This window comes from Clinocottus analis, unplaced genomic scaffold (assembly GCF_023055335.1).
Source record: "Clinocottus analis isolate CAN_PGR_092001 unplaced genomic scaffold, fCliAna1.0.p SCAF_16, whole genome shotgun sequence".
NCBI lineage: Eukaryota > Metazoa > Chordata > Actinopteri > Perciformes > Cottidae > Clinocottus > Clinocottus analis.
The window spans coordinates 6,453,627-6,480,892 of record NW_027175887.1 but is presented as its reverse complement, the minus strand read 5'-3'; the positions used below and the strand labels follow the sequence as shown (position 1 = coordinate 6,480,892).

The following is a 27,266-nucleotide window of genomic DNA, read 5'->3' as shown; positions in this document are numbered from 1 at the left end:
CCTCCTGAGTCACACTTACACAACACCGCCCACTTTTTGAATATATTTTTTTGAAAATCCAGAACACCAACAGTCAAAATGGAGAGAAAAAAAAGAACGTTTGAATTGGATGTAATCCATAGAGTAACAGAGGCTACCAGTGAGAGTAGCTTCGCCATTAAATCAAATGTTAGCAAACATCACCATAAGCCAGCAGAAACAACAATCATTTCACTTCAGGCCAAACCCTCAACTCTTCAGTTTCACCAAAGGGAGACACGGCCGTGAGCTCTATAACAGCTTTCCCATTAAGCATCTGTTTTGCAGATAAACTTGTCCCGTTGTCAAGTAGAGGTTAATGCAAAATACAGGCATACACGCAGTGTTTTTTTGTGTTTTGTTTGGCAACCTATAAACCTGTTTTCTGATTCAGTGATCAGTAATGTCACAATTTATCAATGCTGCAAAAAGGTTATGAATGTTCAACACCAACCCGCACCAAACTGGATCTTTTTCTACTTTCAAATCACACTCCTTCCCCTCAGCCACATTCACAAAAATAATATGAACTACTCTAATCTGAAGGCAAGCCACTTCCCAGAGCACCATGACCTGTAAAAACAGTTTCCCTAACTTACCTTTATGATACATATACAATTGTACAATGTCATCTAGCTACATAGTGAGAGCCTTGTTTCTTTTAATAAAGCTGAACATTTGCCCTCTGCATCTTAAAAACGCACCGCCCTGATCGCTCACGTCTGTGACAGTCACAGTGCATCACAGAAAAATGAAACGGCAAGAAAAGAGGGGTTCGTGGGGGGGTGGGTGGGAGGGGACGGTGCGCATGGTCAGGGGCCATTGAGATTATTTACACCACTGAGAAATGGTCAAATATATATATTTTTTAAATCATATATATGTCCTCATAGAAATGCAGTATCGCGAGCGAAGGAATAATAAAGCATTTCTGTGGAATGGCCAGGAACTTAAATGCTTGATTTTGTGTTTATGAACCGTTCTCATCTCAGTGACCACCAACAACCGTACGCTAATGGTCTCACTGGTCAAACCGAAAAAAGAAATGTTGACAATTTTCTGATTCACCTGCCAAAAAGGACAAAAACAACAAAACGCTTCCTTGCATTCGGGCTCTGCCCCGACAGGCCTGGCTTTATTACAAAGAGCAGAGCATAGATACATTAAGAACGTTGTGTATTTCGGAACGGGACCCTTTCTTTGAAGGTCCAGAGTATTTAACAGCTTTAGAAGGAAACACTGATCAGAAACAGGCAAACAGACAAGCTGATTTCTCAATCAAGCTGCCAGACTGTTCTGACCTGAAGCTGCAGGTTGTTTAATCCCACAACAGATCAAATACTGCGACAAAACACTTTGGCCTTGGTTCATAAACTGAGTTGCTGGTTTATTTATTTAAATGCACTGACTTTTTTATTCATAATAAGCATCAAACTGTAACAAGAAAGGCAAAGGAAGAACAGCATGATAATGACATCTACCACAGCCATGGATTGAACAATTTCTCTCACATGAAATGGAAAATAAAGATAGGAATGTTCACTCACAAAAACAGTGGAATGAATTTAAAATAGAAAAAAAAAAATCACAATATATAATTGTGCTTGGCCTTCTCTTCTATGAATGTGTTTTCTTGGTGATTTTGTAGCAAAAGGGGGAAGGACTTGACCTGTTCCCATCTCCTTTCTCCAAACAGTTTAACCTCAATCACCATAACTTTGTGATTCTCTCGGGAATGAAGGCATTCAGGCCGCAAGAAACGGGAGTAAAAGGTGTTCAAACTGTACATCCACACCAACTAAGGTGATGTATTCAGTGTGGCTGCAAGAGATGGACTGATAATTCCCCCCTAACTTCTCCCTGATCCCTCCTGGATCGCCCGAAAGAGGCCACGGCAGAAGGTGCTCTTCAGTTAGGCTACGATTCCAGTTTCACAACGATACACACGATGCAGTGCCGAACACGAGGGCGCCAACTTCAGCACACAATGGTCAATCTATAAATATATTAAAAACCTCTCTGTTAAGACTGATAACTGGCTGATTGGTGCAACAGCAACAAGGTTAGAGGTTAAAGGAATGTACACAAGTCAAAAATATTCAAGCTTAGTTCTGATAGACTGAGATTCTACACTGTGTTTCCAGTCTGGCCAAGATCATGCTGCAAAATGAAAAGAAAATGAAAAAAGACCAAGCCTATGAAAAAAAAAAAAGAAATGCCACACCCACCCACACTTCAAACTTATTTTACTCCACAGAACAATGTCTGCAGCTGTGGTGACTAACCCGTGGGGGAAAAGGGCTTTATACGTTTTTTTTTCCTTCCTCCCTATATTGTTGCATGAGGTTGTGCTAGGATTGTTAAGCGCCAAAGCGAGGATGGAGCTGTGGACACGGCATGACCCCTGACATACTGCGATGAACTGCGAGTTTATCTTTTAAGACTTTCATTTTTCCACTTGTGACAGCACTTGAAAGTGGAGCCAAGTTTGGGAAAACAAAGAGGATGACAAACATCCAAACAGAGAGACAGACATCAGCACAGACAGAAAGACAAAGCGGCAGGCAGACAGACAGAGAAAGACAGACAGACAAGTCAACGGTGTCTGTGGTGGAGCAGTAAGAGCAGAACAGGGATGCAGAAGGGGATGGGATTGTGGTTCCGGGTCTCACAGGACAGATTAAGGAACAAGAGTAAAATCAAGAGAAAGCGGCGTTAAGATGAGATGGCACTGGGCTTTTCCTTTCCTTCTTTCCCTCCCTTTCTCTACCTCCTCATTTTCTTTCCCCCTCACTCAGATGGACTCCACGTAGTTGGAAGGCAGCATGCCCTGTAAGCCGGTGCGCTCCACGCGGCCGTACATCCAGCCCTCGTCGATCTGCTGCACGTCTATGATCACATCTCCGTCCACGAAGGACACCTCGTCCTCATCAGCAGCAGCGTAGTCGTACACGGCCCTGTACCGCTTCTGTGGACAACCGCAAGCAGTTCAGTCAGTTCAGGAAACCGGCTGACCCAGGTTATGGTCGGCGAGAAAGGACTAGCAGTAGAAGTATGTGTTATTGATGTAAAGAATTGGTGGAGGGCCTACCCCTGCACTGGGAGGCGGGACACTAGCGGCGGCGGCCTGCACTGGTTCAGGAGTGGGATCATACTGGATGTTCTGAGAGGCTGCAGGCGGCTGGGAAGCTCGTGGAACTGACAGAAAGTGGAGGGAAGATGAATGAGCTTTATTTATATATTGCTTATTATTCAAGAGCCTGTCTGTATGTCCGCGTTGACTTTTAGATAGAGTGAGGAATTTAAAAACATGGCAAGACAAGAGGTGCACCAGTGGCTTCTGATTTTCTTGTTACACAACCGACAAAACAAAGCTGTTTAGTGATAAAGTGTAAATCTGGCATGTACAATACAAACAGCAGGATCATTCATACTTAACCTTTCCACTGACCTAATGCTTCAAGTAACTTTCTGACATCATATTGTTCATATTCATGCCTTGAAAGTTCCCAATTTGGAGCTCCGGCAAACATTCTATATTGGCTTGAGTCATGTTCATAGATTAAACCATTTATTATCAAATTATACATTAGTAGAATTACTTTCATGATATTTTAACACAAAAATAGTACAGAAATACAGCTGAATGGATTGAATGCAGAGGAGGCCAAGACAAGATGCCTGAGGGGTGCCACCCAGCATGGTGAGCTCACACAGGAAGGGTGCTTCATGAAACTAGGCTCTTCTCCTGCTCTTTTAAACTACTTTTACTACTCTTGCTTCTTCTACTGCTTCCTCAACTGCAGACCGAGTGATCAGTAAAATTGTATCAACTTAAGTTGCCACGGTTGGGTGTGTGTCAGAAGGAATACCTTGGCTGGAGTTGCACGGCACGCTTCTTTCCAACACCTTCTTGTCATCATGGTACTTTACCTGCAAGAGACAAACACGACCAGTGTAAGATCACATTAGAAGATAACAAGTGCATGCATCTCCATACAAGAGCTTCAAATCTACACGTGTGGTTTCTCTTTCCAGGAAGACATCCCAGGGTGTAGTTCATCTTCTATCCACCAGAGGTCCCCTGCTTGCTCTCTAGCACCCATGTGTTAGTGGCGATAGGCGGGGCGCCCTATTTGCAAGCAAAACTCTGGAAGCAGCTTGACCATTAGAGGAAATGACATGTCACCAGCCTGAAGTAGTGCGAGCGCAAAGCTGCGCAACAACGCTCATTGGCACATCAGAAAAGGCAGGCGAGGCAAGAAAAAGTGAACCAACTAGAAGCTTGAGCGCTTGAGGCAACCCTCACTGACATATCAGGAAGAGCAGGTGAGCTGAGAAAAAGTGAATCACCAATTCAATTAAAATTCAGCAAGGTCCATTTAAAAAAATGTTGTCGTGCAAAAGGTCCAGAATGTCCCAACAATGTGTAACCTGCACTATGATTCAGTGCCATATGTATTTAAGTAGCCTAGCAGTTGTGTTAACGTCTGGACGTGGTCAACAACTGGTTATCAAATGAAATAAAGTACAATTGAATAATATCTTTGGATGAAGTATAAATAATACATATTCTAATAATAAATAAATGTTTGTTTAAAAGTGTTTTCTGTAGTTACTGTAAGCACTAGTTTCAGCTCTATTCCCTCTTTGTTAACATCATTGTTGGAAAGTGAAATCATGTATTAGAAATTGGATTATATTGGGATATATAGTGGGTACATTTGCTCAAAAGATCTGTGCTGTGTGTCATAGTGGCGATTCACAATGCCGCTTTTAAAAATTGCCGTAAAGGCCGGAAAAGCTGCGTTAAAATGAAATCGCTAAAGGTCAGGGTTTAGAGACAACAGCTGCTGCATCTGGACTCGGACAGCAGTGCGCCTACTAGTGACCCCTAAACAAAAAGCTTGAACTCTTGGGGCAGGGCGGTCGGGGTGATACGAGTAAACACAGCAAAATGCAACTTTCATTGTGTATACAACAACTCCTATATGTAATGGAACATTCTCCTCCGAGATCTTTTTAGTAATTAACAAAAAGAAGCACCTGCACTACAATTTGAGCAGAAAGAGTTCTCGATAAACCTCCAAGCTCTGCAGCCAGTGTGACAAAGGCGGCATTCAGCGATGAAAACAGGATCACGATGAGGAAACTGAAACCGAGTGAGTGCTCTATGACTGCACTATATAACCCGTCCCCTTATTACCAGGCTGATAACAGACTGACTCGCACTGTCTCAGTCAAGATTTACAAGCCCGATTCTGTGCCCGCTTACAGCTACGCTCAATAAGCCCACTGTGCTGCTGGCGTTAGCGAGAAGTGTGTTCACAGACTAGACAGGATGACGACGTGTTTTTGCAAGGACAGTGAAGCGGGTGACTGAGAGAACACAGGGACTGTTCTCAAGTGCAATATGCTAAGCGAGAGAGTGTGAGGGAGCTTATTTTAGTTTGTTTTGAAGGAGCAGGTCAAACAGATGGCGTGTGTATATTAACAGGAAGTCCTTAGGATGCTGCTGCTGCTGCTGCTGCTGCTGCTGCTGCTGCTGCTGCTGCTGCTGCTGCTGCTGCTGCTAAGCTGAACTACTGTACTTCTCAGTCGTTGTTGCCGGACAAGAGGAATATGACGGGAAATGAGAGTCGACTAAGAGAGAAGAGTGATGACAAAGCAAAAAAAAAAAGAAAAAAAAGGTAGAGAACAAGAAAGACAAGAAATACAAGTTAAAGGATTGAAAATGGTTTGTTCCTTAATGTCAAGGGAAGAGAGCCAAAAGAGAGAAAGACGTAGCTTTCAGCTTGACTGGTTCCCGACGTTTGGCTCTGATTGATGCACTAATTGCAAGCAGATGTTTTGTTTATCAGTTTGGACTAAAAACACTTCAGGATGCGCCCGAATCCTTCCCGCCAAAACGTCCTTCTTATCTTGATGTGGCTTCAGTGTGAGCACCCAAAAACCCAGGTCATGCATGTGTATCTTCCTTTGTCTTGGAAATGTCCTTAAACTTATACATACGAGATCATTAACCACATAAAAACAGTGATTACCCATCACCCTCCACTCTAATTATGCAATTAGCAAGGCCAGTGCGGCGCTGGTTATGGGTAATCAAGGCTGCTTTGCGTCCCAGTGTGTTTCACTTTACAGCTGGCTCAAACCGTCTGAGGTAACAAGGTAAATACTGCCTGCCTTTCTTCAGTGGTGTTCGGTATTTACAGAGGAATGGCAAATCAATAACTGGCGCCGAGGGAGAGAGGAGGGGAGAGTGGAGAAGAATCATCCATGTAGAGAGTGATTTGAGGAGAATGTCATTACTATAAATGAGGAGCTCTGTGAGAAGAGGGAGCCTGACATTTACTGATGTCAGTAACCAAGTGATGGACACTTATTAAACAACGATATGCAAAATATCATACAACTTGAGCTCTTGATGTGGTGAAGCGCTCTGAGGACCGAGATGAAGAAGGTGCAGGTCTCAGGAAGTGGAATAAAGGAAACGATCAAAGTCCTGGTGGATTCCACTGGTGACGTTGGTTAAGTCTTCATAATGGAGCTAACGTAAGTATTATGCAAAGTCTTAAACTATGGACCGGATGAGCGTGACCCGAACAATGTTAGTGTGACACTGTGAGCTATTTTCAACTAAAGAAAGGCACCGTTCTGGAGTACTTCATACAGACCAATTATCCTTCTCAGAACAAATTGTGAATTCAATACTGGCAAAGAGATAGTAGTGATCTGAAGAAACTAAAGTTCTAAGGGCCGGAAACCACACTAGAAGAGCTTTTAATGATTAGTCTGTCAAAACACTGAAAGAAATGAGGCACTCTTCTGTTACTATCTACAGCGATACATACAGATGCCCCCCCATCTGTATGTACATGTTTTGGTAGTTGATCGTCTTGGTGACTGTGTTGCTGACACTTACATTGCTGATTTGTTCCTGCGTTTTCTTAAATCTCTGCATCTCCGGTGTGTCCGCGACCGCGCTGAAGCCTTTCCCTTTACTCTTCTCAAACGCCTCCTTGTAGAGAACCTGCAGAACGAACAAAATTCATGTCAGAAACAAAAAAACATGCAAGGCAAACATTATGTGATACAATTTGAAATGAAAATGCACAGCTAGTTTCCATGCGTTTGTGAGGCAACAAGGAAAATCCAACAAATGCCGCGCAAATGATTATTTATAGATGCTCCGACCTAGTTCCTTTCCACATACACAAAATATAGAAAAGATGAGAAAAAAAAACGCTTGATGATGTGTCTTGATATTTCCTTGTGTTAAATTAATGTCATTATAAAAAGAAATTATATAATAGGGCTTCACCAATATTATCTATGGTAGGTAACCAGATAGACCATATTTTAATTAATACGTAGATAAATGTGCTAATAAAAAAAGAATAATCCCCTGTTCATTATATGTATTTAGTAACATTTCTCTCTGTAAAGCAGAAGTTTGATAAAAAAAAAATGGTAACATTATACTCATCAAACACTATCTCCGTCACACTATGTCAATTAAGTTAACACCTTTTCAATTTGTTACACATAATCAATGACTGAAGTAAGCTTTAGCTGTGTGTGTGTGTGTGTGTGTGTGTTTTCGCGTTATGAGTGCAAGCAAAGGAAGGTTGGCCCAGCGCATATTGCATCGTCTTTTGTGGTGACGTTCACTTCCTGTTTGTTTAGCAGTGAAGGCCGTACATACAGGACGTGGTAGTAACCATATATAGTCATAATGAGAGGTAGCGTATGACAGTGTGTGTGTGTTTTTCCAACCTCCCCACCCTGTTCTGACCCAAAGGGCAGAGGAGGAAACGTCCAGCCCATGCAGCGTCCGATGAGTATCAGATATTACAATGCGTGGAGCTCCGATTCACTGCTGCCCTGTGGCCGATCTGTGGTATTCGATCACTCATCAGTCACTTGTGTAAGTCAAGTTGCACACCGTACACACAGAAAGTCAGGTACAGGTTATATTTTTACAGCTACACAGTCTGGCTCTTCTTCATCTGCTCTGCCGTGCCAAGAAATTTCAACGATGACAAATCACTTGATTCCACCTCCTGACACCAACCGAACCCTTCCTCCTGCCTCCATGGTGACTGGACACATTTCCTGCACACCTACAAGAATGGAGCCTGCCCGCACAAATACATTACCAGGAAAGAAAGCACCCCCCCTCCTTATAATATGTCTGACACTGCTAAACAGAGTGCTGACCAGTCCTCATCTCATCTCCCAACATCTTGTGGTGACATGACATGGCTGTGATTCACAGATGTGTGTGTGTGTGTGTGTGTTAGGTTCATATGCGCCACCACCCCTGGCGTGACGTCCGCCGAGAAATCGGGTGAAAACTATGGCTGATGCTTATTCCACGGGAAATTAGACGCGGTTTTCAAGCCTGCGCACAAAGATAAGTCATGAAGAAGATTAATGTGGCCTCGACTCATCATTGTCCTTGATTCTCGCTCCGCTCCCATCGGTCAACGTATGATCCTCCCCCTATTGCTGTTTCGCAGTCCATCTCCTTTGTCTTTTTGAGGCCTATGCAACCGCTTATTTTCCTCCAATCATGCCTCTGCTTTCTTTCCCCACCCACACTGCCTTCTCTCGGTCCTCCTTTTTCATTCATTCATATTTTACTGCCTCAACAGCAACAGAGTTGTCCCGTAGAGCTGGAGCCCTTCCTCATTATAATCTTTCTCTCTGCTTCTATTTGCGTTCCTCTAGCTTTCCTTCTTCTGGGGATTTACTTTTATCTCTTCCTCTTTCACCCTGTACTCCTCCCTCTCTCTCTCTATCTCTCTTCCTCCCTCCCTCCGTGTGTGTGTGTGTGTGTGTGTGTGTGTGTGTGTGTGTGTGTGTGTGTGTGTGTGTGTGTGTGTGTGTGCGTGCCTTCCTGTCTCTTTCTCGTTTCCCCTCGCTCATGTGCGCCTCATTGCTCTCCCTCTCCTCATCCCCAATTCGTTCTCTCCAGTTTCTTTATCTCTCACTCCGTCTCATTTCTTTCTGTTTTCGCTCGCAAAGTCTTGTAACGAGGAGTGACAAACCCTGCTACCATAGCAATAGGGTTCCCGTAGCAACGCAGGCGGCCGCGTTGGATGGTCACAGACACCTTCAACTTCCTGACGCCAACTCAACGCAACTGAAGAGCACAGACCAATAATACTCTAGCAGACAAGCATTGTAGTGCGAGAGGGCAGTGAAGAGGATCTACATTAACTCTGTGTGTGTGTGTGTGTGTGTGTGTGTGTGTGTGTGTGTGTGTGTGTGTGTGTGTGTGTGTGTCAGTCACTCAATTTGTATATCTTTTTTAAACTGGAATTTAATTTAAAACCAAAGCCAAGTGAAGTGGGAAAAATGTGATTGCATTTTGAAAAAAACAAACACTTGGAAGCAAAATATTCTGCAGTTTAACGGGAAGTTCTTAAATGACCATTTATTTAAACGGAGTCTTTAATCTCTATCGGCTACTTTTTATTCAGTTTCCTCTGTCCTTGCCAGGAGATTACTATGTTTACTTTAAGTTGTGTCATCTTTTTGATCATAAATCATGTTTGAACAATCTACTTTTGTTAAAATCTTGGGGTTTCCTGTCCACTCAGATCACAGTGGTCACACAACTGCAGTGGAGAAGAGAAAGAAAGCTCATCTTTATTCATGACTACATCATATTTGTGTATTAATAATCTCATTCTTAGGCAAATCACTACAATAAACCGTGAGCTCAATGTGTTTGGGTGTGTGGTTGTGTGTTTGTGGGGGGCTGTTGATGTACAATCCATGCAGACAAACACCATCTGTCCCTCGATCCCTTAGTTATCCCCCTCCCCACACGACTACTGACCCCACCCGAATACAAAAACCCCTCTCACATACTCACACCCCAGTCTCATCTGTAGCGTTTGACACCAACACCCGGATAAGACAAGGGATGTGCTTTCTTTGATAAGCCGCGTCTCCTCTCCGGACAACACTCTCCTCTGCCACAGAAGAAGAAAATAAGCCACTCCTTCTGACGAATACATCAGTCCCTCTTGACTCTACCAGAGTCTTTTGTGAAAATGATTAAATGTGAAGGGGCTTATTATTTTTTTTTACTGAATTGTGCTAAAATGTTTGCATTTAAATGCTGCATTGTGCTTCTGAGGGCTTCTTCTGTGGTGACTAGTAATCACTTCACAGTGATGGACAAGTTCTTAGAATACTAAAGGGACAGGCCTCTGACGTCATTGCATGAAAACAGAAGCGAAACCTCTCGCGGCAGCCTTCAGGGTTGACGACTGTTTGCCATCAAGTAGAACATAATGTTATAGCCGGTTCATCTGTGACTTGTTACGCCGTCAACATACAAACACCCTGTTTAAATCTGTCGGTACGTACGAATCTCTCGGACTCTATCAGAGCCATCTTTATCAAGGCAATAACACATGACCTAGTTCAGATGGATATTTTCGTCTGATGAGGTTTTTTTTATATCTTAGAATATATTTTGGTCTTTAGTATTTTAGCCTCTGGAGAAAGAGCCGTAGTAGTGTTTTCTGTGGTTACAAATCAGACTGAAGGCTAAGATTGGGGGGTATTTGAAGAAGAATAGGTGCAGTGATAATTTGTGTAGATCACTTGAGCAGCCCACCAAAAAAAAAGCTCATCAACAAGGCAGTAAAAAGAACAGTGGATCCACACTGGGCCACAGCAAACATGGTCTGTTATAAACAGCACACAATGCATTAATCTATAATCCAGTTTGCAACCAGACAGCCAGACACAGTAAGAGCAGTGTGAAACAATACGTCTGGAAGAGTACTGGTCAAACCAGAATTATCGAGAATATTTGGCTTCTGTGAGTGTGTCTTTATGAAGCCGACCTTATATTTAACCAATCAATCAGAGACAGCTTGCTGGAGGACCAAGACCATATTCTGTGGACACGTCGAGCTACTTCTGATGTAATCTTCACGGATGTAGATCTGTGATTTTCAGGAAATTTTGTTTCCACAAATGGGTTCAAATGTGGTCGCAAAGGAAAATGTACTATTTCTTCAGACAAACCTGGTTGTTATTAAACTTCATGTCAAACCACAAGCTTAGGCAGAATTTAAATACTCAACTGGAAGGCCAAACTTCTGGAGTTTTGTTTAAACTAAAAAGGTAAAAGAGCTTACAACTTGAGTAATAGACATTTGCTGCAATGCTTTCTTACGTAACAAACTGTATTTTTTTGAACAGGCGATAAAAAGGAAATGGAAAGTGTTGCAAAACAGTTTCAGCAAGATTCTATTTGATATTCACAAACTACATAACCTTTTCATATAATTTAACAGGTGCTAGTATTCTCATGTACTTCTGTCGGATGTGACATTAAAAAGACAGAACCGGTAATAGTGGAAACAGCATATTCTTGCACACTGGATTGGGATCCAAAGTAACTGAACCAGCATGGACCCGCCCTCTCGTCCAAGTCTCTTACTTGTTCATTGTGAATTTAGTTCAGTTCAGTTTTCAAGCTATGAGCACACAGTTATCTTTAATATACAAACTTAATTAGTATTTCATCTGAAAGTTGGCTTCATTAAAGTACTAACTCTAAGGTCATTTTTTTTCAATTGTCAGGCTATTCAAAATTAAGCATATCTTTTTATTCCCTTTGTTGAAGAACAACACAAGTGGCCCTCAAACCTTTTTGTCCTGGCCCACTTTCGAAGATGAATGTTTTAAAACGGGGTTGGAATAAAGAAATTCTGCATTTCCCTCCTGCACCCCACCTGTAACAACTAGTTTGAGAACCACTGGGCCATGAAGCTATAAGTGGCTGCTAAAAGTGAAAGAGAAAGTTACCCCGCTCTGATTCTTGGTCTGATTTTTGAGGCGGAGATTCTCTGGAGTATCAGCCACACTGGTGAAGCTTGTCTTGGGGTAGTGACTGAAAAATAAAAACACACAAAACAAGGAAGACTGTCAGCACAATAAACACAAAAACACACACACACACACACACACACAGGCCAATGCAAGCTTTTACTCAGGCTCTCACTGTGATGCTCAGGTCTGGGCTAAGTGAAAAAGAAGCATAACTCAAGACGTGTGCAGTTTGTAGCCCCACAGTGTGGGCATTTGTTATTCAAGGTGGTCCTGAGGTTGAGTTAGGAGCCCCTGTAGACAAAAAGCATGTCAGTATTACACACAATGCTCTGTCAGTGGGAGCCAAGGTAGTCTGAGAAAGAGAAAGTGCAGGCCGGGGCTCTGTGGGGGGGATGAGAGCCCAAAGGTTGTAGAGTTTTGGAGGCGAGCCATAGCAGGTGTGGAAAAAGCTTTCCATGCTTACAAAACACAAACACACACTTTTGCACATACACACGGGAGTATAGTCCTATGGGAAAAAACAGGGAAGAGAAACTGTATGCAACAGACACAGGGACGGGGTCAAAGAGACGGTGGGTGAGTGTGAATGATGTCATGGGCAGCCCCTTTCAGCAGAGCGTGAAGGCAAGTCGGTTTTCTAAATGGATTCTTGAAATGTTCTTGACAGTCACAGACCCATAACCACCCAGCCTCCTGCTCGGGAGAAAATGCTCCGCCTGAAACAAATATAACAAACTAAAATAAATTTACACAAGTAAGCAGAAAACATGCAGATGCATGCTTCACACCAAGCATCCTTCCAAAAGCCCTTCATCATTGCATGCTTACAGTATTGATTGTGAAAACGCGATGAATGGTTTGTGCGTGCATGGCATGAGTCACCGTTTTTATACACTGGAGGCTTCTGTGCACAAGTAGCCTTCAGGTTCACAAATAATGGTGCCTGCCAGTTCAGTGTGATCCTTAAGGACGCAAAATGGCTTAAATCCAGTGAGAGGGGAAGAAGAGCCCTCAGGGCTCATATGGACTGCAGTTCCCAGCCTGCCTCGGGCTGCTGGGTGACCTCAAAAATCATCAACCACAATTCGTGCCTCTGGGTAACCCATTTAAGCAATATGTTTACCGTTTCCCTGACAACATGGCAAACAAACTGAATTAGCCTTTGGCCCGTTGTGATTATGGGATGTAAAAAACTTTAACAAAAGGATTGTGGTTGGCGTATTTTTTTTTACATAAAGTTCTGTAAAAAAAATAAAAATACAGGAGCCACTTGAAAGAAACCCCGAAATAATTTCAATGAGTAGGAAGCGTAACATGACCGCAGTTGGGCGACTTGATTGAAGTTGACGTTTTAAGCAAACACAAGCACTTGACCCCGGCCTTCATCCATACAAACGCTTGCCGGTTTGTGCGTTTTACAACCGCTAGCCCTCATTTTCCTGAAAAGGACGCTATCGGCAGCATTCAGATCTGGTGGTTTTCTACGTTAGCAGCCGAGGCCAGGCAGGTGGCGCACAATCTGATAAAACCATGCAACTCAAGCTACTCTTTTATTGTTGTAAGATATCTAATTACAGCAATAAAAAGGTGTTTCCGACTCAGTCTCACTATTCTTTTTAATTTGTTTGTCACTAAGTGCAAACCTTCAAACTAGTGAGGCCAAACTACACGGCTAAAAAGTTTGTGGCATGCAACTTCCAGGCAGGGCTATTTCCTAATGCTCTTAATTTCCATTCATCATAGAGTCATTTGAGAATCAAGAACCCATCCTTCATAGCTGTAAGGCCAATCAATGTTGAATGGTAGTTTGTTAAGAATGTGCTTGCATGTGACAAATGCATAACTGTCGGGATTTAAAGATTTAAATGGGTTCAGATTTAGTAAAATTAACTAATGGACTGCCAAACATTTGCCCTTTTAGTCCATCTTACCAGCAGTGAATGTACTTTCTGTTTGGAGGGGCTGTCCCATTTACATGTACATTTTTGTCTTTGGAGCTGGGCGTGTCTGGTTTGTGGTGCAACACACTTCCTCTCACAGAGCATCCACTGTGTCTAAAAAGCCCTACTTGCCTGAAGAAGATGGGTACGTGTTGAAGCCACACGTCTTACAGTGTTGTCGTCATCTTCAATGCGTCTTTAGAAACTGTCCTTGAATTTAGGGGGTCAGTAAATTGCGACAAAAATACACAACAGGGTTGAAGATAAAAGCTTAGTGACTCAATGGGATCTAGTACTGTGCCTGTTTGTGTGTGTGTGTGCAACCACGCTCACATTTTGGTGCCTGTTTAGGGCTGTAAGTGAGTCACAAGAACACTCATCTCTCTGTCAGGTTGCATAACAAGGTAACAAGTCGCAGACGGGAGCGGGTGACACACGCACAAACTCAGTTAGCCCTGTGAACGCTAAAGAGGGAGTGATCAAAATGGAGGGCAGGAGGTACTGCTGGGGGAGGAGGAAGCCACGCATGTGTAATCACACGCACACACAAACATGCGCACACGCGCACACACAGAAACTGCCTACTGTGCAGGAGTTGAGGCCTGTTTGCATAGTGGAACCAGGAGCTGTTGAGGCCGGGCTTGACCCTGTGAGACCTGGAAAGGTTGCAATTTATCATTCAGTGGAAACATTTCATCTTTATGTAACTTCTGGAGAGAAGGCTCATCGAAACACACGCACAGCAGTCGAAGAGTTGTAGTTAGAGATAGAAAGGGTAGAGACGTCTGCTGCACGGCGACTAGTGTAATCCATTTTACTCTTATCTCTTTGCTCATTTATTTTTCAATGAGAAAGAGCTCTTCCCCGGACCAATACTTGAGTCCTGTTACACGGTGAAAATGGTTTTAATCTTGACTGGTTCATTATCAACAGGTCAACAAATGATTTATGGTAGTGGTTAGTCGAAGAAAACTGGCGGGCATTGTGAATGATGATGCTAAATCAAAACATTTGTGACAAGTTTTAATAACACCACATTTATGTTCAAATTCATTTCAGATTATCAGTCATTAAGACTGCGTCCCAACAACAGCTCCCACAGTCCTCTGGGGAAATGAAGATCCTTAATGTCCACTTATCTGCCCTCCCAAATCTCCCACAATCCCTTCCTCCCCCCACCACCCCGTGACTCTCCGACATCTAATCAGGGATGAGACTCTCAGGGATGCGGTGGGTGGGAATACAGAGAAAACAAACAACGCCTATATCAATTACCGAGGACCAATATAGAGGAGTAATGATAAAGTAGTTATCCCACACAATAATGACAGAGAAAACAGCCTGTAGTCCTTTCCTGAAGCAGGAGGCTCTTCCCCTGATGGTGTTTACTCGAACAAGGCTTGTTTTAAACAAACGGAAAGACTCATAATAAACAGGCTCTGAAGGGCCTTGCTCCTACTGGCGCAGGGAGCTGAGGGAACATCGGAGGCAGGAAAGGGAAATGAAGAAGCCAAATGGGACAGTACAAAGTCACCTGCTGAGAGGCTTAGCACCTGAAACAGAGTGTGAAGGCAGGGATAGGGACAGGGTCAGTGAGAGATGTTTACTGATTATAATAATATTTTAAATGATTATATGTTATTACAGTCATATATGACAAAATGTTATGTTAGCTTATAATTAGGCTGAGATACGGTGTTTATTGTGGCTCACTGAGTTGACTTTGCTGGGCCTCATTCACAAGAGCCAATATGACATGTCAAAGTAGAAAAAGCACAGGTGAAAATAATTAAAGTAATAGGGGCTCAATTCCATTCAGCTGCTTCAGTTTCAGGGTTTTGTTCATAGTGCCTCGCTCTCAGAGCTTGCCTGGACACTCGAGTAAAACAGAGCCCTCCTTCATGTTATCAACAACATCTGTGTGTGCTCCTACTAAGAAAACTCTGTTTAACAAAAAGGCTTATTGTATAGTTATTAAAGCTTAGACAGGAGCTGGGTGTACTTCAGAAACAGATTAACACATTTAATCACGAGAAATGATTTGCATGTCTGTTACGTTTTTTTGGCCAATCAGATCTAGCGAGTAATCTTTTATTTCTGTCTCATTATCTCAGGCTGGAAAGCGATCTTTTATGGAGTTGGAAACAGATCAACTTGAGAGAAAAATTAGAGCTTTGTAAGTAAGATTTTAAGGGCTGTTGGTGGCTAATAAAGGCAGACAACAAAAAAACTTTAGCAGCCAAATTTGGATGAATACAGCAAGACAAAAAAATGTCTTTGCATTTAATATGAACGTATCTTCGCAACACAAATTTATTTATTTAGATTCAACCATATGGACAAGAAATGTTCCATAATGTTCCCTGCAATTGTCTTTTGGGCAATGCTGGCATGACATGACCTTTGGAGGGATTGAGAGGGCATGTCAGAACACAAAGCACACATGTACACACACACAGCGAACACGCACACACACACGCACAAGGGGGATTCCATGGATTCCTCATGAGCCTCTAGTGTGCAAGTATGTTCTGGGGCGTGAGTGGACATGCTAGTTTTCAGTGTGTCCGCCTGTGTCACTGTAAAGGAACTTTAGGAATTTCCTTTGTTGATATCCCCCCGCTCCCTATTAAGGAGGAGGTGGTTGGGAAGCACTTTCCCACACCACACATTGGTTGTTTCTGAGAGGGGCGGAGCTGAAATAGTCACTGATAAACAGCAGAGGAGGGAAAAAGGGGCCTTAGTTGGGTTACATGATTTCACAGACACACACACACACACACACACACACACACACACACACACACACACACACACACACACACAGAATCCTATTTCCGTCTGTGGCCAGATTAAACACTGCCGTCACTGTCTTTGTAATGCAGGCTGAACCAATCGAGAATAAAAAAAAACATGCTCACTGACATACACTAAATGATGACTTAGGGGCAACTTACGCATTGCAGTATGGTTTCTTGTCCTTTCCTTTGTAATTCTTCATGTTTAGAGTCATTTTGCAGACCTCGCAGCTGAAGCATCCTTTATGCCAGTACTGTCAGAAACAGAGAGACAGAAGACACAAAATGTTTAAAAAAAAAGGGAGAGATTTGAGACGTTTGTTTTATCTTGATTGCGAACCTATAAAAAAGGACCACACACAAAAACACCGAACACCAACCAGCACAGGAAAGCTACTTGAATGAGAGTAAGGCCAGAACTCCTTTTTATTCCCTTGAGGTTCAACAGGGACAGCAGGCTGTTGCACAAAGAACGGTGACTGTGTGAAAAAAAGTGAAACACAACAAACCAAAATCCCCCTCATGTTGTGAGCAGTAAGGAAGGAAATGTAGTGTTTGATTGATAAGCATATGTATGCGTTTTTGCCATCTAATCACAGAGGCTGTTTGTGTTTGGCGCTCTGATTGGTCTGTCTGTCCATCTCTGCAAGCTTGTATGTTGCTGTACCTCCACTATCCATCTTCATCAGAGGCCATGCCTCAATCTTCCTTACCACCCCCTTCTCCTTTCTCTTTTCTCCCTAACCACCCACCCACCCTCCTTTCCTTTCCTTTCCTTTCCTCTCCTGGCACTGGGCTGATCTGCGGCCTGGGGGTTCAGCGAGGGATTGAAGGAGGGAGGATTGGAGACAGAAAATAACTGTAAGGAGAGAGGAAACATGACTGGGAGGAGCTGCAGAGAGCAAGAGGAAGAGAGGGGTGGGCAAGAAAGAGAAAACGCCAGAGAGTGAAGCAATGATCTGGCTGCTTCTGCTGCTGCTATAGTCAAGGGAAGGAGAAAGGAGTGCAAAGACACGGAGACAGGCCGAAAGAAGGAATCCTTTTTAACATGGCTTCAGGTCCCATGTCATCGCTCTCATTCTTTCTGACACTCTTTTTCACTTCCACACCAATTGCCCACACACAAAACACTAATCTTCTAAACAAACAGCGCAGAAAAAAAAAGATTGAAAACAGAGGATACAACTGCACATCTAAGTACAACACCACTTTATCAACGTTCACTCACAAACACAATGCAATATTGATTTCACTCCGGATAAGACAAGACAGAGGAATCTACCATTGCCCTGCGCTCCGTCATACAGTTACGGATAATATAATGTGTTACAGCACTGATAAACAGCTGGAAATAAATTAACAGGGTGTTGACGTTTACCGAGTTGTGAATGCTGCAGATGGACAGAAGATACAATCATCACAGCGTTATGTATGGAAACATGAACAAACACACATCACAATGGCCATTTCACTTCCTTCCATTATTGAACAAGAATATGGCTTCAGGAGGGTTTTAACAACGGTCTTGTCTTTTCTGTCTGGATGTAACAGACCACTCAGGATGGTAAGCGATAACAAAAGGGACGTGTGTGTGTGTGTGTGTGTGTGTGTGTGTGTGTGTGTGTGTGTGTGTGTGTGTGTGTGTTATGGGTGTCTGTAGCTGTGAGCCAGCAATGTTGTACTCGGGCATACTAAAGAGGAGGCTCGCTGGTGAGGCTCAGCCTGGGCTCTGTTCAGTGGAGCTGTGATCCACAGCCAAACACAGCTTTCCAATGCAGACTCCTTATCCCACGACAACCCAATCATGGCCTGAGGGACTCGCAGATGGACACATCGTGTTACCCCTTCCACTGCGCTCCGTCTCCATTGTTCTGGCTAGTGCTGCAATGGCAAATCCCTTTACAAACAACAGCATAATGCAGGCAGATTCCATTTCCTCTAGCTTCAGCTGATTTGCGGCTGTGGTGGCTGCCATCTTTGCATGCATACTGGCTGATTTATCTACTTGTAGCGCCGCAGCCCACATTATATACTCCACAAACTACTGCTATCGCCTTCTCATAATGGAAAAGTGTGAATGCAATTGCTGTCCAGAACAGCCGAGCATGGACTTTGACACTCCTGTTGTTTCCCTGAATAAATATTGACTGTGGGTCTATTCCAGCAAACAAGCCCGCTGAACTCAACCTTTGAGAAAACCATTGAAAATGGTCTAGATGCAGTCTCGCAGACTACCAACACTTCACTACACAACCGCCCCACCCCACTTAAAACTATTGCATTTCCAAAGCCTAACCCGTAAGCCCATATTCTACCTTGACAACCGCAGTAACTTCTCAGGTGAACTATTGGACAGCTCTTAACATTGGTGCTACATTTAACTAGGGGCCACATGGCGGTGGTGGTCAGAAGAGTCAAAATGTAAATACACTGACTGAATTACAAAAGATGAACTTGAACTTGTATACAGTATGTATTGAACCACCATAGGCATCTTCTCTAGCTGTGTGGCTAAACGGTCTTTCTTTACTTCTTTCATCAGCAGTGGTTGCAGTTTCTTACAGATAAAATCAATTGTGGAGGGAGTTGAGACCCACCCCCATCTGAACCTAGACACAATCTAAATATACAGTATATGTTAGGAATATATAACGTCTGGGCCTTAGATTAGGTCTAGGATCATGACAAATAGATATCAAAGGGAAAGAAGGGACAAACAGCAATATTAGAAACATCCCAAATGTGTGTCGAAGAGGCCATTCAGCACTTAGCCTTGTCCTGCTCCAGGAAAAACCTGGCTCTTGGGTGCCAAGGCAGGATCTGGCAGTAAAATGAGGACACTGCAGGGACGAAGGCCTCGAAATAAAACGCCAATAAAAAAAACAAAACAGCACTGTCTTCCTGTGTCAGCGCAGCTCAAGGGCACATGTGTACGTGGGTGTCTTTAAGTGCATGTGAGCAATAACTGTGTGTGTACATGTGTGTAGTACAGTCTGTATGTAGGTTATATGTCTTGGTACATGATGCATGCGTGTCAATGGGGGAGACTCCATCCAAGAGCAAAAATGCTCAGTCAGCCTTGCAGCTCTCTCTCGGTGAGAACCAAATACAAGTTGACCAGATCAAAAAACCCTGCAGGGATCTGGGTGGCCAACACATCTTTAGACAACACGTATGCAAACACATCACACTCACAGACACACACACAGACACACACATGCACACATGTTAGGTGAGAGTCAGTAGCATGCTCTCTCATACTAAATATAGACCGATAGGAAATGTATGCGACTAGTTCCATCAACCACTTTCTGTATCAGTATTAGTGTCAAATCTAAACTGGGCAGATGTCTCACCGTGTGGTTTATCAAACACAGCAACGCATTTACAATCATTTAACCATCATTGTCATTTGATTTAATAGAAACACTGGCTGGATTCTTTGCTGGGTTTTTCCGATGGCAACGCTTAATCAGCCTTAAGCAAAAAGCAGTGATGTAGATTAGCAAAGTGAGCTAAATAGACAAGGCTATGAATAATGGGAATGCTTTTTTACAAATGCATATACATACACCCGTGAGTTTAACCCTCCCCCCCCCGCAATTACCTGTGCCAATAATCAGAGTTATCGATTAGAATGCAAAAATTAAGTTACAAAATTAAATATTCATCCAAAAACATACATATCTACAAACACCAAATGAAAAAACAATTTTTGTTGAGAGAACCTTCTGGAGTTGACCTACAGAAATACATCTGCTGTGGCACTGTATAGACACTGGCTATATAGAGGAGGACATCGCGTTACATGTCTGTATGTAGCAATGGCATCTTGTGGAAAACCTACGTTAGGTCACGCTTGAAAAAGGAACTATAAACCAAAACGAGTCCGTCAATCCGACTGCGTGGCCAGCCGCAGTTGTAGTTGCAAGAGTATATTTTGCCCTAAATCAGCCTTAAATCAGCCTTAAGAGTCACACAGGGGCGGAGTCTCTCTTTGGCGTAGGTTTTGAAGATGGCTCAATAACATTCCTGTTTTTCAGTACCTGAAGTCCTCACTCCACCCTCCGGTGTTTGCTCACAACATATTTGACCTAGAAGGAGTTTGTTATTCAGTTCTACAGGTTACAGTAGGAATTCTATATTCTGAGCTAGTCATAAACCCCATGCATTTAAAGTCTCTGCACCTCTACAGCAGTTCAAATGCAAATCGAATGCCCCTCCTGTCCTGATAAGAACAGGAGGAAGTTCCCCAGACCACAGGTGGTCCAGCCAGTCCCTATGTAAAACCAAATGCTCTCCTGTAGACACTCAACCCCCATCTGTGTGTAAATGACCTCTTCATGACTTCAGTACAGACTCCATGCCAACTCGGGTAAGCACTATCTATCTATCTATCTATCTATCTATCTATCTATCTATCTATCTATCTATCTATGTATGCATCTATTGCTTGAATATATTCCATGAATCATTTTAAAGCAATGAAAAACATACAGTGACCTTCTTATGCATACAATTACATATCCTTCATAATAATATCCCATATATATATATATATATATATATATATATATATATATATATATATATATATATATATATATATATATATCTACATATACACATTATATATATATATATATATATATATATATATATATATATATATATATATATATATATATATATATATACACATACATACATACACATTAAACAATTCTTTATTATACATGTGCAAGTCCAATATTCACGCCCAAGACTATTGCAATTCTACAAAACCCAACAGTATGGAAGACTACTTCTCACTTGATGTTTACTGACAACACTGTAAACAAAATCTAGCTAAATCGCTAGTTTAAAGTCTTTTTCAATACAGCGTGATGTTGATTTAGTAAAGTATGGTCCTATTTAAAGTCAAAAAGACCCTCAAGCACAGTATTTAGGGTTTATGTTTGCTTTAGGTTAGCTTGTGATTGAAATGTTGACCTACTACTTCTACTACTACTGCTACTACTGCTACTACTACTACTACTACTAGAGCAGTCCTAAAATGGTCCCTTTCTTGCTTTCACTAGAGAGGGCCTCAATCAAAGATGGCAAAGGCCAAAACACCAAACTCAAGTCTCTATCCACAAACCAATGGATGACATCACAGCGACTACGACCACTTCATGTATACATATCTATGGGAACACAACACAGCAATTTACCAGGACTTGGTTGATGTTATTTTCTATCTTGATTAAATGAAAGTGTTATTTTAGATTAAGAAAGAAGTAGTGACAATCTACAGGCTGCATTAACTGGATTTTCACGATCCAGTCTTCTGGTAGTCACCAAATTAAGCATCAGAGAAATTAAGCGCCTTATAACACTGAAGGACATCCCGAGGGATCCCGATGAAATGTTTCAGAACTCTTGGTCAAATCAGCAGCAATTCAAGTCCAAACCACTTTGTTTCACGCTTTTAGCAGCTGATTAAGCCTCCAAAAAATGCTGTGATAGCTCTTTGACTCAGATGTTTATTTTCAACCAAAAGTGGCTAAATGTATTAAAAGCACCATGGTGGGACATTAAAGCAGCTTATGTGTGAAAGACTATTCTTGCGTAAGCGCTATATGCCTGCAGACATAGTGCCCACATCTGGCTGGTGCTAATAAAGCAAACTAACTCATTTGAGCATGCTGGTTAATTATTACCCAACCTGATGCCATTCATTTTGACCCAAGCCAAGGGCGTTGTTGCTAGCCATCAGGCAGAGGGAGTGATTTGAACAGACATGTATTGCTAAAGAATGCACTTAAGACACTTTCCAAACATCTCCAGCCTGTGATGTGCACTTAGTAACAAACAGATCCTGCCGCCCCAGCAACAATAATAACAAAAAAATCTCTGACGAAAAGATGAGATTAACGCGGTAAAAGGTGAAATGTCAAAGCACTTCTGCCATGTCAGAAATCATGATAAATTCACCTTACAAAACGCAATTTGCCATGTTCTTTGGTTTATAATAGATACAACTATCACGCTGCCGTTTCTTTCTATGAATTTGATATTAAACCAGAGCACAGACATAGCATTTTCTTGTGCTTGTAGGAATAAAGCTGTAACATATTGAGAGCAAAACAGAACATGTGCACTAGTTCCTTTTTCTGATTAAATGCACAAAAGGAGAAGTACCTTGGCGTTAACTGTGGAGTCAACAACTCGGGTGATTTTGACTGTATTGAGTGTCAGTACATGTGAGTCATTAAAAGGAGGTGTCTCGTGGTGGCTGGACAGATTCCTCACCTCTCGTGGCATTTGGACAACATGAATCAGCGCTCAGTATAATCTGTCTAAATATAGACAAAGTGGTAGACAAATTCCTCTAAAACCAGAGTCCGAGGAATTGTGTTGACGCTGAACAATCCGGGGGCAAAACCTCCCCGTTAATGATCAAGACATACAATATGTCTTGAAATAAGATGTAACATTAATCAATATAACATATGTGAATAATATAACATTGTGCTATGTAGAATAACAGATTTACTGTTCATAAGAGAATAAAAGCTTTAATAATATCTCATCTCACAAGTAAAAATGTTTTCATTTTTTTCAGATATATCAGTGTAAAGCAAAAGGTGACTGAAACCAGATCACACTTTTGAAAATGCTAAATGTGCCTAAACATTTGAGTTCTTGTAAAAAAAAAAAAAATTGCAGCCACTGAAACACTATTAAAAACACATTAATGTTTATATAAAATTCTCTTCAACTACATCAAATTATTTGCTGTAATTGCTTGTTCATAACATCAAGGGGGTAAAAGCAGGACAGCAGAAGGGTTTTTCTTGCCTGTTCGCACTTTAAAAGCCTTCAACCACATGCCGATGCAAAAGAAAATAACCTCCTACTTATCCTTTATATGTCCTTGCATATTTGACTTTCTTCTCCACTCATGGGCTGTTTTGATATCAGTGAGGCTGTGTCTGTAATACCCGGTGCCATGTGGGAGATCACTGTTGCTTAAAAGCTGTATTTGAAACAAGCAAACAGGTCTTGCCTGTGAAGAAATCTTAACAATATTGTGTATAAACATTTGTCAGGCTGTTTTGACAATACAAACATTCAAGAGCCAAAGCACATATTCAAGAGCTAGTATTGAGGTTTGTGCTTTATATTTACTTATTAAAAAGATGAGCTGTCAGAACACGTCCATTTCTCACATTATTTATAGAATATGAAATACTATGTTCACTGAAATAGTAGCTGGTTTACTACTCAGGACCCAGTAATAACACTTTATAATCTATGGTATAACAGCACGCTTAAATATTAATAAAACTTGTGTAGAGATATAGGAGGATTGTATCTCTTCACCTGCAGGTACCTACAGGCCCTCTGGGATTCAGACAGCTCGTAGAGATATTCAGTATGCAGACACTTCAGTAGAGAGGAGTGTTTTAGTAAAAAATGTGCTTCAAGCTTCAACCACTTGATACCAATCTCTCAATTTATCTTGAAAATACACACTTCCCAAACGCTGGAAAAAGCTATAAATCTAACAGTGATATAATCAACAAATCATTTCACTTCTTTAGATATTGCCCATTAACCTCAACCTGACCAGTAAGGTTTATTTTTGCAAATACGTGTGTGTGTGTGTGTGTGTGTGTGTGTGTGTGTGTGTGTGTGTGTGTGTGTGTGTGTGTGTATAATATATATCAAGTATTTTAAGGACTGAAAGTAAGTCCTAAAACAAGAGGAAACCGTCACGAAAAAGGGCCTCAACCAAAACTCACTTCCTGTCTTTACATGTGCTGGGCTGCCCGCGCTTCTGCTGGGCAAAGCAACCTCCTATACTGGAATGCAGCTGACAAACAGACAAGCCTCTGTGGCTTAGCCTCTCCACACCACAGTGGGATATTATAGAAGAAGCCTGTCAGGTAAAGGTATTAGTCGATAGCGGAGAATACTAATGGAAGAAGAGGCCAAATCCTCGATTCCCCCTGCCTTCACCTGAGCTAGCCTAGCACACGGAACAATCCCCTGCCAATGTGGGCTCGACTGCTTTAAACAGGCGATGGGAGCGGTGTTCGTGTGTGCCATGGAGAAGGGAAAAGGGAGGTTGTTTTGGCGTGTCTGAAAGGGTGAGCGCTGATGCGGAATGGCAGTAAAGACAGACGGGAGGCTACTCTCCTGTGCTCGGTCCAGAGCAGGGAGACGGCACAGCGGGCATCTGACAGAGCACATTTTTTTATGGAAGTGTCTGTCTGCTGGAATGCAGTCAGCTTCAGGCCAGATACCAAAGCAGATTGAGGCCGTACTTGTGGCAATACCAGCATTCGAACATGCCAATATGCCTCATGTTTGTTTCAGGGCTGTGAAGAATGAAGAAGGGTTCGGAGATAAATCAATTACAGTCCAAAGCACTTTGGGAAAACATTAGTCATGGTGCATTCAAGAACACATCCGTGCAGAGAGCAATAATGCATCCAATCAAGAGCTAGTGTTACTTTAGATAATGTGGTCTTTCCCCACCTTCCTTGTCTGTCAACCACAACAGATGAAGAAGTCTGAAAAGGGATTGATTTTCAATAGTCATTCTGACGTCCATTAGACAAATGATTTACTTCCTCAAAGCCCTGCTTTGGTAAAAAAAAAAAATACATAAGCATTGCTATTGATATGCCAAACGTTACAGACCCCACCCACCTAGTAAATTGAGTGTGTTACATGCATCTGGTTGAAATGTTACAGTGCAACAGCATTCAATACATGCACTAATCAAACGATGTCGACTTTTGCCTCCTTGCAGCTGAAGGGATGACAGGGGATGTGCTGTGCCACTGTTAGCTCAAATGGTTGCTCACATGTGAATGTGTCACCTGGACAAAGTCACTACGGGTAAAATTGATGAGATTAGCACATTGGCTGAGATTAGGCTACTGCTTTTGACTGAAACCTAATCTAGAGGCTCCACCAATGATCTCTGACTTGGATTAGCCGGTGAATTGGACACAGATATGTCTGTACGAGTCCACACTGCCCACGAAAAAGCCTGGTTATTATGATATATATATATATATATATATATATATATATATATATATATATATATATATATATATATATATATATATTCAGTCAGAGAACCCTCGAACCCTCTATCACTTAATATTTAGTCAAGTAAATCCACAGAGCTCGAGTTTCTAGATAAGGTTAGAGGCGTTAGCTGGCGTTATTAATCAGTTTTCTTCAAAGCAGTGTTGCCAGCCAGCCAGGCCCAGACCAGGCTGGCGGAAGCACTGGGAGGCGCCCCGGCTTCATGGTGAATCCATTTCGCTGCCTCGGGTCGTTGTCTTGTGAAACAAATATAATATGAATCGGGCTTTCTTAAGAGTAGCCCGTCGTCCACACGACGAGGTGTCTTTCCGTCCCCGCCTCGCACCCAACGAGCCACCGCCTTACAGACGTTACGCTAGCCGTTAGCTCGCCATGCTAGCGAAATACCTGTCCTGTTGGGGTGCTCGATTCATTCACAAAAAAACATGTGAAAGGTGTCATTTTAGGAGAGCAGAAATACGTGCGGTCAGTGCACGAAGGGAGGGCGGTGCATTGGGAGTATTTTATACCGGGTGAACACAACGTGAGACGACGTTCTCGTGCTCTTACCTTGTCCAGACAATTCACTTTTTCCGTGGGGTAAACGACTTTTCCACATCTGTCACACAACGGATTCATGTTGGAGGAATGCTCTTCTAGCTAGTTAGCACGGAAACCGCCGATGATACCTTTTGTAGCTTTGTGCCGTCGAGTCCTCGCTTCAAAAACGAGCTCTAGTGTACGATTATGATCAGTAGCGGACCGACACTAATCTAGTTGTATGTAGCAAATCCAGGAGGTTGTTGTTGTCGTTGTATCCGCACAGCTGGCTGTCAGTCCACTAACCAGACACGGAAAGCGCGCTCCTGCTCTCTCTCTCTCTCTCTCTCTCTCTCTCTCTCTCTCTCTCTCTCTCTCTCTCTCTCTCTCTCTCTCTCTCTCTCTCTCTCTCTCTCTCGACTGCGCGTGTCCGATCAGAAAGGGAAGAGGCAGTGTGGGAGGTTAAATGTTTTTGCTTGGAAGAGATATTTGATCATTATTTCAGAGGAAGTAGGCCATATATACATTGTACATGTTTAACTGAGACTCGAGTTTTGTGTATTGCAGCACAATCCGACTTTTGTGTAATCGTAAAGAAATGTCCCAACAATGTCTGTCCTCGTCCCATCTGTGCTCGCATAGCAAACTCATGCGATCATCTTTATTGTTGCAGGTTTTTGGGGCTTTACCAATCCAGTGATCTCAATTCAAATGTGAACACATCTGCCACGTTCACTGCATGTCCTGCTTGATGTCCATGTGATACATTTGGTTAGACTGACACCTGTTGACAAAAGAGCTGTACTGTCTGCATCCTCACACATGTACATACCTCTTTATGTTGGGACTGTCATCCCTCTCATGTCCAGCATCAAGTACTGCTGAATTTGACATAAAAATACAGTATGTTCTTGTAAAACAAAAGGTAGAACTACAAAGAATCAAATCCACCATAAAAAGTAAAAGGAATTTAAATGAAACTGAATATTTATTTGTTTGATATAAA

The 27,266-nt window shown here is 42.3% G+C and overlaps 1 protein-coding gene across 1 annotated transcript; it reads right to left on the bottom strand.

Moving 5' to 3' along the window:
- Positions 1-803: 803 nt before the first annotated feature.
- Positions 804-26,613, bottom strand: lasp1 (LIM and SH3 protein 1). The gene is made up of 7 exons (XM_068578704.1): positions 26,291-26,613; positions 16,784-16,878; positions 11,863-11,947; positions 6,944-7,051; positions 3,891-3,951; positions 3,110-3,216; positions 804-2,986 (listed from the first exon to the last, which is right to left on the bottom strand). Exons 1-7 carry the CDS (start codon positions 26,357-26,359, stop codon positions 2,813-2,815), a joined length of 699 nt encoding a protein of 232 aa, XP_068434805.1. The 5' UTR covers positions 26,360-26,613; the 3' UTR covers positions 804-2,812.
- Positions 26,614-27,266: the final 653 nt, after the last annotated feature.